At 37.3% G+C, this 13,218-nt stretch overlaps 1 protein-coding gene across 6 annotated transcripts in view; it reads right to left on the bottom strand.

Annotated features, from left to right (window-relative positions):
- Positions 1-2,428: 2,428 nt before the first annotated feature.
- ZNF638 (zinc finger protein 638) overlaps positions 2,429-13,218 on the bottom strand; it is a 123,832-nt gene continuing 113,042 nt past the window's right edge. For 5 of the 6 annotated variants that reach the window (XM_045788227.2, XM_087863535.1, XM_045788228.2 and 2 more), the window contains 7 exons: positions 11,940-13,164; positions 11,268-11,333; positions 8,742-9,696; positions 8,124-8,228; positions 5,309-5,410; positions 4,299-4,417; positions 2,429-2,748 (listed from right to left, as the gene is read on the bottom strand). In XM_045788227.2, the coding sequence (XP_045644183.2) occupies positions 2,683-2,748; positions 4,299-4,417; positions 5,309-5,410; positions 8,124-8,228; positions 8,742-9,696; positions 11,268-11,333; positions 11,940-13,164 (2,638 nt within the window). In that variant the 3' untranslated portion in view covers positions 2,429-2,682. The other variant, XM_045788229.2, reaches the window with a different exon arrangement.

The raw sequence follows: 13,218 nt of genomic DNA, 5'->3' as shown, positions 1-13,218 counted from the left end.
TGGATTTTTAGGACCAAATATTTCATTTCTTTATCTGAATTCCAAGAGAAGAACATCTTTACATTAAAAATAATTAAAAAGACCTATCAAACTAGTCACAATGTATGACTTTATTCAGATCTCTTCAGTAAAACAATAAAAATCACTTAATGAAACATTAGAAAATTTGAACTGGATTTAAATAAGGAATGTTTTTAACGATGTTATTACATTAAAAAGAATCCTCATCTTTTAGGAATACAATGAGATGTGTATGGGTAAAATGACATGCTGAAATTTCCTTTAAAATACATGAGAAGTAAGGGTGGAAACATATATATTTGGCTTTGAATTGGTAATTGTTTAAACTACATAATTAGTATATATGGGTAAGTTATCCTCTTCAATATGCTTGGTATTTTCCACAATCGAATATTAAAATAAAAATTTAAGGTTTTTAAAACCTGTTTTTGTTTTTTTAAGAATTCAAAAGGAGTTTTGGAGAGGCAGCAAATTTTCATAGCATTCTGCACCAGAAAGGGTAGTAAAACCTTAAAACTTTTATTAGAGATAATGTTGAATGTGATCGTTTATTCTTTGGTGTCTAGATGATGACAGAAACTTAAAAACTGTTATACCCTTAACCAACCAGTAAGCAAACTGCTATGTATATGATATTCCATATGTGTAGTGTGAATAAAGGAAGGAGGTATTTCAAGGTTTTCTGGAAAAAGTGTGGAACAATTCTAAAATTATATGTAAAGAGTCTATGTTTATTTTTAGAAAAACACAAAAATTTTTTGTATTTGGAGCCCTAGGATAAATTCCCAGTCCTCCATACAGGAACATTATTTACTATGTATAGCCAATCATCAACACCTGTCACTAAAACAAAAATCACCCCTACCACTTTTATGCTTTAGCAGTTCCTTTTATTCTAATATAGAATTCCAATTTCCACATAAGTAATTTGAAAGAAATAAGAGTTTCATACATTTTTTTAAAGATTTTTTAAAAATCTATTTGAGAGAGCGAGAGCATGAGCTGGGGGGAGGGGCAGAGGGAGAGGGAAAAGCAGACTCCCCACTGAGCAGGGAGCCCTATGCAGGGCTTGATCCCCAGATCCCGAGATCATGACCTGAGCCAAAGGCAGACGCTTAACCAACTGAGCCACCCGGGTGCCCCTCACATTTAAATTTTTAAGATTAAATTCCAAGGTTGGTCCAGACAAGATTAAAGCTCATATGGTCTCTGGCTTTAAAAGCTTCCCCCTAAGGAAAAGATTCCTTAAAAAGTAAGATTCTTAGTCTGACTATGCTGCCTTAGCTGGCTGGGACCTTATTCTCCAAGCTTTTACTAGCTCTTCTCCCTCTTATTACCTCACTCAGGTTTTTTGTTTTGTTTTGTTTTGTTTTTTTTAAGATTCATTTACTTGAGAGAGCACACACAAGAAAGCGGGGTGGGGCGGGGGCAGAGAGGGAGAGAATCTTAAGGGTGCGATCTGAGCCAAAACCAAGAGTCGGATGCATAACCAACTGTGCCACCCAGGCGCCCCTCACCTATAAGGTTTTAATTACAATAGATTCTCAGACTCTCGGCATTCACAAGCCATCCCCCTCCCCACCCACCCCACTCCTCAGTCTATGGCATATAGCCATTTGTCATTTTGCTCTGGCTGTAGCTAAGCCTGAACTGAGTGTGCAGTGAGTTTGGTGGGCAATAACAAGAAGTTGCTGATTTTTGTTCTTCACTCCACTCTTGCTCACTGTGAGGTAATGTGCTATGATAGGAGTAAGAGATCTAAAAAAGTAGTCGTTTTTCATTTCCTTCCATTCACTCTCTCGTATTAACTGGTAATACTCTAATCTTGGAAAAGCTGAGAAATCTGATATTAAAGCAATTCAAAGTCAGGAGGCCTATGTCTGAAGCATGCCTAATCTCAAAATTTACAGTACAGGGCTGTGTCCTGCACCCAACAAGCCACTGAATTATTTTTTTGCACCTTTACAACTTTTTACAAACACATTAAATAATAATTTAAATGGTTTAAAAGCAACTGTAGGAGTCCACAGGAAGTAAAGGCTGCTTTGTCTTTGTAGTTTTTTAAGCTAATACTAAATGACTTGCTAGAAGCTACCTCAAATGGATCCTGGCAGAAACAGATGTTACCACGAGGAGAAAAAAGATCTTCCTAATACACTGAAAACATCAAGCAGTTTTACTCAAACCTACCTGGGTCAATTATACATAATCTGATTTTATCCAGAAAAACAAGGAGTTTTAAGAAACCTTTAACCTGTATATGAATGGTAGAAGCAAAGTAAAACCCTGCTCTGCTATGACTTCCAGTAATACATGAAGAATCCCTAAACATCCCAAGTCACAGGGGTTTCCTGTCTGAAATCAGAGGCAAGCAAGTCTTTAATAAATCAGCCACAAACACAAGACGGTATTTTAAATATACAGTAGGAACATTTATTTTAACACTTCTAAAAGATATTTCTCCATGCCTGATGATTTGATATAAAAATCAAACCCATCATACTTTCCCCGTCAGTCTTTCCACATCAAGGGCAATCAGAAATTTGTACAACATGAATATTTGTTTCTGAAACAAAAATTACAAATTTAGTGATAACAAAAATACACAAATCAACTGGACCCTAAACGAATTTCTAATGAAGTCTTTCCCCTTTCCCCCAATCACCTAGAACTTCTTTCTTCAGCCTCATTCTGCTCCTTTTCCTTTCTTTGCTTGGCCATGAACTTCTGTTAAAAGCAATTTGCGATATGAAATATTAGGTGTTGCTCTGCTGTGTGTGAAAACATATCTAATATATTTCACTGACTTTACAATTTAAAAGAGCCTGACCCTACAAAATAAAGATTAGAAACACAGTGCCTTACATTAACATTCTCTCCTTCCATTCACCAGTCATCTGGTATTTATGATACACCAGGCATTATGCTTGGTGCTTGGGGATTCAGTGGTCAACAAGATAGGTAAGGCCCTTTACCTCATGGAGCTTACATTCTAGTGGGGGAAGAGAAACAATAAAAGAATAAATAATTAAGACAAATTTTGGTGCTGGTAAGCACTGTAAAGGAAAAGAAATACAATAAGGTAAGTGACTGAGGGGTGGGAGGGAGTTTTGTCATTTTAGCTAGGTCTTTCTTAAGCAAAAGCCTTTCTGGGAAGCTGGTATTTGAGCCCAGACTTAGCTAAAAGTAGGAAGAGGCAGCTATCCAAGTGGAACTGGGAGAGGGCAAAGGAACAGGGATATAAAGGTGCAAAAGCAGCAAACGGGCCTTTTTTATGTACGAAACAAAAAACTGAGAGCACCAGAAAAACTGAAACATTGTAAGCAATAACAGTGAGGCCAGAGAACCAGAAAGGAATCATCAGATCATGTAGGGCTTTACAGACCTACAAGAAGTAGTTTGGGTATTATTCCAAATGTAATACAAAGCCAGTGGAAATTTTAAATGGTAAAATGACATGATAAAGTTAAGAGCACAGATAGTACAGCATAATGGTTAAGGGTTTGAGGCTAGAAATAAAACAGAGCTAGGTTAAAATCCTAGGTCTGCCACTGACCAGCTATGTGACCTTGGGATTAGATACCTGGGTTTAGATACTCTTTAAATCTGTTTTCCTCACCTTTAAAATTGGAATGATTAAAAAAATAATAATAATAAAAAATAAAACTGGAAATGATAGCATCTACCTCATAATGTTGATGGGGGGATTAAATAAACTTTCAGCAAATAACAACTCAATAAATGTCAATTGAGTGTCGGTGCCACAAATTCAATTTAGAAGATATATAAAACAACTCTCAAACATTCAGGAGGAATCAGAACCACGGCTTCAACTATGGCTAAAGAAGCACTTGCTAAAGATGAATACAACTTAAAAGGGGGGGTGAGGGGTTGTCATTAAATCACCTTAGGAAGTGGATTATATAAAGTTAAGCAGATTCTGACTAGACAATTCACAAATTTTAATATGCTACATGTCCATCACTCTGCAAGAGCCATCAGAATACATGGTTTCCGACACTTCAATGGAGAGTTAAAGGGTCTAGTGATCTGCAGACTCTACCCTGGGGAATGCTGCCAGAGGAAAAGGAACAAAGACTAGAAGCTCCTGGCAAGATACGGCCAAGACTGTACTTCTGAACTGTAGAGGAATAAACTGGCACAGATCTTTAAAGTTCTCCCGAAGGGAAGAATATACATTCTGGGTGAACACTTAAGTAGTTTGATTATAATACCACCTGAAGAATTTTATGAGATGTTAAGAAAAAAAAACTTACCTCTGTATTTTGCTTATGACGTGTACTCTTGCAGTGATTTGTCATTGCTTTTTCACCTGAGTAGAAGAGGGAACAAATTGGACAGAAGAATCCAGCCTTCGGTACAAGAAAGTCTAAATCTAGAGGAAAGGAAGAAAGAGGGGGAAGAGAAAGGAGGAAAATTAATATCTATAGCTGTGTTAATTTATCTAAACATGACAAACATGCTAATCATAGTATATACTTACATACAAACATATATACTTATCTAGGGATCAACAGCAATTAAGCCTTTAATCACAAAACCGAGGCCTTTATTTTTTTTTTATTTTTAAAGATTTTATTTATTTATTTGATGGAGAGACAGCCAGCCAGAGAGGGAACACAAGCAGGGGGAGTGGGAGAGGAAGAAGCAGGCTCCCAGTGGAGGAGCCTGATGTGGGGCTCCATCCCAGGACCCCGGGATCATGCCCTGAGCCGAAGGTAGACGCTTAACGACTGCGCCACCCAGGAGCCCCCGAGACCTTTATTTTTGAACAAATTCTATAATATTCCAGAGCCTCCGGATACCATAAAGTTTCTTCAAAATAGCAATTTGTTGAAAAAGAATCTAATGGTGTTTTTGAAATGAACGTCTTTGGAATCCCATTAAAATAAAAGAAGAAAAAAAAGAGGCAGAACGATGGGCAAGTGTTTGCCTGAGAAATATGCTGAGTAAACAGATATGGTGCTCCTTCAGCTCATTTTAGCTGGCTGCTAGCTAAGCTTTTCAGCATGTTTACTTTCCTGAAATTTCTGCCTGGACAAGTATAACTTAGTTCTTACCACAGCAGCAAAGAAAGTACCAGGAATAAAAGAAAAAAGTCTAGACTTTTAAAGGAAAAAAAAAAAAAAATCCTTGCTAGGTAAAAAAACACAGGACTAATAAACTGTTTTCAGAAATGCCAATAGTCATCCAAACAAGAGAATACTTACTACGGTACTCAATTTTTATTTCATATGGATAAGGAAAAATGTCATGTTTACTTTACCTTCAGGGACATCAGGTACCACTGATCTCCCTAAAGAAGAGTCCTCAATCTTCTTACGTTTTCGTGCTGGTTCTGAATCCTTTAATCCGGATTCCTCATCAACTAAAATCATTAAATTTTTCACGGAAAAGAAGTTATTCAAAATAGATTTACAGCCTGTAAAGCTGACACCAGATAATCCCTGCCTTCAAATTTTAATTTACGGCTCATCTCTCCAAGTAAACCTTCCTTGGCTAATCCCACTGGACCACTCTTACAAGATTCTCTGATGTTAGGAATAAATGGACTAAAGCCAATAGCATATTTTATTTATATATTGTTCTCGGAAGAATTTAAAGAGTAATGGAAGAAGTTCAAGTTCTGTAATTACTGTCAGGAGCTAACTAGCGTATGTAAAGGGCTGGTGTGGGAAAGAGTGTGGATTGAGGAGGAAAGGACATGGGCAGAAAATAATTCTCATGCCCTGTACTGAGGCCCTCCCAATCAAAAAAAAACTCAGCCTAAACTGAGAGAGAGCCCTGTCCAACAGAATCACAAGTGACATCACAAATGTTCAAGTGCAGCAAAGTAAATAACATTTAAGAAACATTCAGTTTTGGCAGACTGTGCATAATAAGATCTTGGGGAAGACAAGAACAGACACTGGCTCCAAGCAATCCTGGTGATCCTCAGTAGCTGCAATACCTTACTATTACATGGTAGCTGACAAGTCCCTTTCACATCTATATCCTTCATTCAGCTTTTATCTCATGTGAGAGAGGCAGGTCAAATAATCATTATCCTTATTACTTCATAGATGGAGAAAGCGAAACCAGGACATAAAAAACTGGTATGCCCAAGGCTGCAAGGCTTTTAAAGTGACTAAGGCTAAAACCAAAGTTTGTGACTTCAAGTTCAGTGCTCTCTCCATGCAACAAATCTGAGGGGGTGGACAGGAACCATGAAATCATTATTTATTCCTCTCTTATTTCTTGTGTTTTATTTTTTTACTGTTCATCAAGTCCTAAAGAGTTGATTAAAAAAAGGTTATCTCCCTTTTCTTGACTTGATTAAAATAGCCTCTGGTCTCTTCCTACAAAAGTTTATTCCCTCACCAGAATTAACTAATAAACTTTCTCAAACATATTTGCTCCTGCCACTCCAAAGGGATGTTTATGTTTTAATAATAAATACATATTATATATAATCATACAATATTTATTTAAATAGATTAAGACAAATATTTTAGGTTTAAAATTGTTTAGAAAATTACTTTTTCTTCAGGTAGGTCCTTTTGTTGACCATATTGTCCATTAACAGAAATAAACAGTTATATAAGCAGTTAAGTCACTTTTCTCTATTGTTCAGTTGAGATGAGGCAGTTCTAAGAAAGCTGGTAGCTGCGAACAGAAAACCTGCGGGGAAACACCCTCATGAAATCACGACAGGAGCCATTTGTCAGATTATTAAACCACTACCTATGGCTTGGTATCAAGGAGAGGTTATGGAGAAGAACAGACAGAGAAGGAGAGTACCCACTTGGCCATGGGAGACAGCTTCAAGAAAGAACACATGATCAAGTAACACATAATGTAGAGAAGTCAAGAAAGACTGAATCAGGAAGGAAAAAAACTTAATAAATCAAGTTGGACAAGAATCCACGGGGGTTTTCTTTATCAACATAAATTTCAGGAAGGTGGTTTAGAAAGAAGCCAAAATACATTCAGTTCACTGAGATGAAGAAGTGAAAATAGGTGATTCCTTCCATATACTCTGCCCTGAAAGGAAAGAGAAAAGATGGGAGCCAGAAGGATTCCAAGGTTAAGGGCATGGTTTTTTAATGGGACAGACTTGCCCATATTTTGTATGTGAGATGCCAAGGAAGATAAAACACAAGCTGGCAGAGTGGAGATCTTGTATTTGCTCTGATAAATGGAAATGAAAGCAAGGTTATCCAGGGAGGAATGAGCTGGGTAAAGCAGTATGTGATACAGAGGGGGAAAAGACTTATATTACACCTGGTTAGGAAATGGGAAAGGAGGGAGGCCTATAAGATTGTGGAGCAGCACTGAAGGCCCAGCTGAGATCAGAGTCAATGAACCTGGACTGAATCACAGTTGGTAGCTTTTCTTTAGAGAAGACAGGATAGAACAGCAAGAGCGCAAGGAGGGTATATCAAAGAGAATGAACAAAGGATCCCTTGTAGTGCTGTTTAAATCCTCCTAAGTAGTTGATTTTTTGCTTTAACTCTCTGAATCAGTTAATCTGAGATCTGGAACTGTGTGCTTTTCTTCCTAACCTTTTATTAATTTTGCTATGAATATAATGGACATAATGACAAATATTTGTTGAGGGACTAGAGTACTCTCCCTTACTAGACACTGGTCCATATTTGTTTCAAAATAAATTTTATCAAAGTTAAGACATCTTGTTTAATCCATTGGCGGCCTGCATGGCAACCTCCACAAAGCAAGGGATCTGGGTCCACAAATAAGAGCTGGTTAAGCAATGATTTCTACTTGCTGGTACAACTTGGTCAGAATCATCTTTCGTGTATATCATTTCCACAAATTTGTCATGTTCTATTGTCACATTCTATCACAAAAGGGATTGCTTATTATTCTGTTATCCCATTCCATTATGTTCCATTAAATCTAAATTACAAAGACCAAAATCTTTATCCAGATAAGGCTGCTTTCCCCACCCCCACCCCGGCCCCCACCCCCACTCTATTTTCAGTTTTTCTTCTTAGAATGTAGACCTTTGGAACTTCAACCACTACCTTGTGTTGTGTTACTCTCTACTCTCCTCCCCACTTCCATCAATCTTGCTTTACCTTCACTAATTTGGAAGGCCTCTTCACCTTTCATTGGATCTTTCGCAACAGCTTTTTCCGATGGTGGCACTTTCCCAATTCTAACTCTCTTGGCTGGCGTTTTAGCTTTAAAGAGAAAGTCGAATTTACTGCTATAGCAACAGCATGCCATTCTTAGTTCAGAAATTATTGTGATCTCCCTAAAGTGAACCTATTTCTCTATACAATCAAAATATTACTTAAAAATGAAATGGCACCCTCACGAATTTTTCTAAATCCTAAATCTGAGGAAAAACTGGGAGGCAGTCTGGTATAATATCCTGCTACTAATCAAAAGCTGTGTTTTCCAGTAACACAAATATACCACTTTCATTCCAATTTGGGCACTGAAGTTTGCTTTCCAACTTTGTCATCTTTTTTTGAAGTATGACAACTCGGGACAAAGTCTGCTCTGTAACTAAAAGAAATCTGTAAACTTGTATATATTCCTTTGGAAAATATCACAGGCCATCACTATTTGTTGACTTCTTATATCAATCAATACAGGGACAATTATGAGTAATGTTGCAACATATATTTTTAAAATTTTAAATGTAATCCCCTCATAAAGCAGAAAAATTACCACTTCTAAGTATCTACCTGCTAAGTGTCTTTGAATCATGGTTTTCAGACCTTCTTCCATAACATTCTCACTTATTGAACCAACTTGGGAAAAGGCTTCAAGTTTCATCCTCCTTGTGTCCACAGCTCTTTTTTTTCTCTCCCCTCTTTTATCTGTGGGACGGTCATTTTTGCTTTGTACTAACTCAACTTTTAAATCATTGTCTCCATCTTCCTCCTCTCCAACTTCATCAACAGTAACAAAATTAAGCTCTTCTTTAAGGTTGTTAAAATCTGCCAGAGAGTCTTCATCCTCTTCAGTCACTTCATCCAAAGTCACTAAATGCAGATCACTGCTGTCATCCTGTATTTCATCTACAGTAACTAAAGTAGAAGGGTCTTCAGGCATCTGGGAAGAAATGAACCCAATGGGATCCCTTCCAGTATTTCCCTCATCTCCTTTAGTATGTAAAGTAGCAAAACTTAAGTCGGCCGACTCATTTAAAGGTAGCTCCTCAACTTCTCCAATTTCATCCACAGTTACCAAGCGTTCCTGTTTGAGGAGATCTCGCTCTTCAGCCACTGACAGTACAGTAACATCTTTAGGTTCACTGTGGGAAATGCAATCATCTTGATCAATTAACTCATCTAATGTAAGAAGTGAATTTGAATTTTTTACCATTTCTTCCATATTTATTTCTTCTTCATCAATTACTTCATCCACAGTGACGAGAGCTTGAGCTAGGTGTGCAGCTCCATCCTCTTCTTCCCCGATCTCATCCAATGTTACAAAAGATAATTCCCCCTCCACAACACGAGGGGCAGGATTTTTCCCCTTCTTCTTCTTTAAGTTAAGTTCAGAGGAAGGGTTATTTTTGAGAGCTTCTTTTCTTTTTCCCTTTAGTGGGTTTTGCTTGGCTTGAAAAGGATTTACTTCTTCTATAACCTCATCCACAGTGACAAATTCATCCAAATTAAATGGAAATAATGGTTCCTGTTGAAGAGATTAAAAAAAAAAAAAACACAGAACCGTGAACAGAAGCACTTAACTGAGAACTGGTTAGGTTCCAAATAGTCCCAGCAAATGTGCATGAAATATCATCTGTGAGAATTTCAGTGCAAAGAAGTTTCCGATAGGCTGAGATAAATTATTTTTTAAGGTCCCACAAATGAATTAGCTCTAATTCACAAAGTAAACAATGCCAAAGGTAAAATTCTAACAATATCAACCTAATTCCATCTTTACTTAATTCTTTTTTTTAAAGATTTTATTTATTTGACAGAGAGAGAGAGACAGCCAGTGAGAGGGAACACAAGCAGGGGGAGTGGGAGAGGAAGAAGCAGGCTCCCAGCGGAGGAGCCTGATGCGGGACTCAATCCCATAACGCCAGGATCACACCCTGAGCCAAAGGCAGACGCTTAACGACTGAGCCACCCAGGTGCCCCCATCTTTACTTAATTCTAATTAACATTACGTTTCCTAAGTAATATACAAGTTTTGAAATATGAAGCACAAAAATACTACATTTAAAGCATTTATCAATGTAAAGCATTTATCAAACTACAATGTAAAAAATTTATTGTTCCCTCTTAACTGATATCTAACAAGTGTTCTAGGAGACTTAATGGACTGCCAGAAGCACCTCAAATGTAGCTAGAAAGTAAACAGCTAACTAGATTACACCACTGACCAATTAAGATATACAACATTAATATAAAGTTTATATTTAGAGAAAGTTAAATGGAAAAATTCTTACTAAATAAGACTTAATGCCAAATATAACTGCATTTGAAAAAAAAAACCAGTATCTGTAATTTGAAAAAGGGTGCCAATACTAAGGAAAATAAATTCCCGGCAGGCCTCCGACAAATTTAGTATGCTATCAGTGATCAATTACTAGCATATATAATGACATCAGAACATATACCCAGTAATTTTGGGAGAAAGAAACTTGTAAGCATTTATACTATCAACTTATTAAGCCAACAGAAACATTATTCTTACTTATGCTTCTTAAACTATTAACATTTCTCCTCCATGCCAGGATAAAATGACCGAAAAAATATTCTATGAATGGAAAAACCTAAAATATCAAACAACAACAAAAATAACACGTTTGTTTGGCAGAACTTAGTACCAGGAAAGTAAATCTTAGAGCCCATCCAGTTAGGTTTAAATTGAGCCATCTCAAAAGGACCACCTGTTTGGAAGTTCCACAAAATTGCAAGGACTCTAGTCAAACACCAGTCTCCTTTAACACATATGGTTCTGTTGTGTTTATAACCTATTGCTCTCAACAGGAGCTTGGAGGGATTTTTCTACCTTTTTCTTCCCTTCCTGCCCCTGCACAACTTTTTGCCTGCACCATGCACACAAACAATTTAACCTAGCTCACGGTCAAAAAACAAATTGGTGGTAGGGTCAAAAATAAAATATCTCATTCCTGTCCCTTGCTCTGTTATTAAATTGATTATTACAGGAGAGACACTAGTTATAAGACAGATGAACTCTTCCGTGGAAGGACAGAATAGAAGGCTTATTAGTATTAGTGAACTGTTTCTTACCTCTTTAGATTTGGAACTTCTACCAGTGGTGCTTTTAGGATTCTTAGTGTTTTGCCCAGCCAAAGTCTGAAATATTAAGTAAAAAATACAGAAAAAGAGAATTTACAACTATGTTATTAATGTTCTTTTTAAAAAAAGAATCCAAACACCAAACGATATCCAAACACATTCCATTATGAAAATAGTACCAGGTATACCACACTAAGTCAACAATCATTTTAACAACATAGGCATCATCTCTTAAGTTGTAGGTAAATTCAGTTTTACTGATCTTCTCTTCCCTATACCCACAGTGTCTAAGTTGGGCAATCAGTAAGCTGATAAAGGAAGCTTCAACTTAAAAGAGAAAACGGTTTCCCATTCAGAAGCACAATGGTAAATCACCTCAGGAAAGTCACTGCAGACTTCTTTTTTTTTAAACCACACTTGTATTTCTGACCACATTTTATCCAAAAAATGCTTTTCAAACCTGTTAATAACTTACAAACTTGAACTTATTATTCTAAATGTCTATTGGCTTAAATCAGTGGAATCATTAAGAGAAATGGGAGCTTGGGGGTGGAGTGAGGAGATGAAAGTACCAAACAAGATTACATCTCTTACTCCAAAGCTACAACAGCAGAGCTACTCATTTCAAAGACAACACTGAGCCATTCTTCCTACCCTCCTCACCTTATTGTTGCTGTCATGCCGTTTCATGACGGAAGGTCTAGCCTCAGTTTCCTGAGACTGTTTTGTAATATCCCTGTAATCCAGTTCCGAGTCCTTGCCTTGCAGGGCTGAGATTCTTCCACTGCCTCCTCTGGTAACACCGCTCTGGGTGGGTTTGAATTTATTGCTGCTTTCAGCCAAGCCTGATCTGGCACTTGTAGGTTTAAGGAGACCCAATTCCTTGGCTGAAAGTTTCTTTTCAGCATTTATTTGATCTCTGAGTACAGATTTCAGAAAACTTTTCTGGTTTTCGGATTTTGAAGCTGTAGCTTTTACCTTTGGAGAAGAGACCATACCAGCTTTGATGCCTGATTTAGTGCTAGATGTATTTGATACAGCCAACATACTAGTTTTACTAGTTTCATCAGGCTTATTGGCCTGACCCATTCCTTTATTTGGGCATGCCTTGGCCACAGCACTTTCTGCAGGCTTTTCTTTCACTGCTGTCACGATCTTTTCCAACTTCTCTGCAACCATTCTAGCATCATTCTTTTCAGCCTTTTCTGTTCCTATTTGCAGATCCATTCTGGTTTCCTTACTATTAAATTCATTTTCCTCCTTTTCATCCATGTTACTTTTGTCAGAAATTCCCTTTTTGCTCACTGCCTTCTCATCCCCAGTGGAAATTCCTGGTACCGGGGTCACAACACAAGTAGATGGTACTATTTCTGAAACAATTTCATGTTTGTCTACTTCAGCTACAGCTTCTATCATGGACTGTGTAATCCCAGAAAAGAAGTCTTCTGCTTCAGATGGAGATTCTTCTAGAATTCCTCTGATGTTCCTTTCTTCTATAAATGCAGTGTCAGATGTTGGTAATTCTGTTTCAGGGTTAATAATTTCTGCCTCTTCTTTCTCGAAGTCACTGGTATACACCTGCTGATTTAAAACACACTCCTCTACATTTTCAGTGAATAATTCAATACTGATTGGAGTGGATGTTACAAGAGGAATTTCCACTTTGACCTCTTCTCCTTGAGTTTCAACTTCCAACGTTTCAATAGTAAAGTCAGAGTCACGTAGTGCTTTTTCAGGTTCTTCCTCACAAGGTTCTTCCTGCTGTACAGAAGTTTCTGTTTCAACGTTGGGAACAGTTTCTTCTTCAACCTCACTAGGTTTAACAGAGAGACTATCAGCTGCTGTTTGCACCTCAATTTCATCAACTGGACTGTTTTTCAAGTCAGGGCTAAAAGTATTTAAAAACAAACAAAAAAAGAACACAAACAAAACACAAACAAAA

The sequence above is a fragment of the Ursus americanus genome, chromosome 7, assembly GCF_024610735.1.
Source record: "Ursus americanus isolate L20-20 chromosome 7, mUrsAme1.1.p, whole genome shotgun sequence".
NCBI lineage: Eukaryota > Metazoa > Chordata > Mammalia > Carnivora > Ursidae > Ursus > Ursus americanus.
Note: the sequence above shows the minus strand (reverse complement) of the source record. Positions and strands in the feature narration are given on the sequence as shown.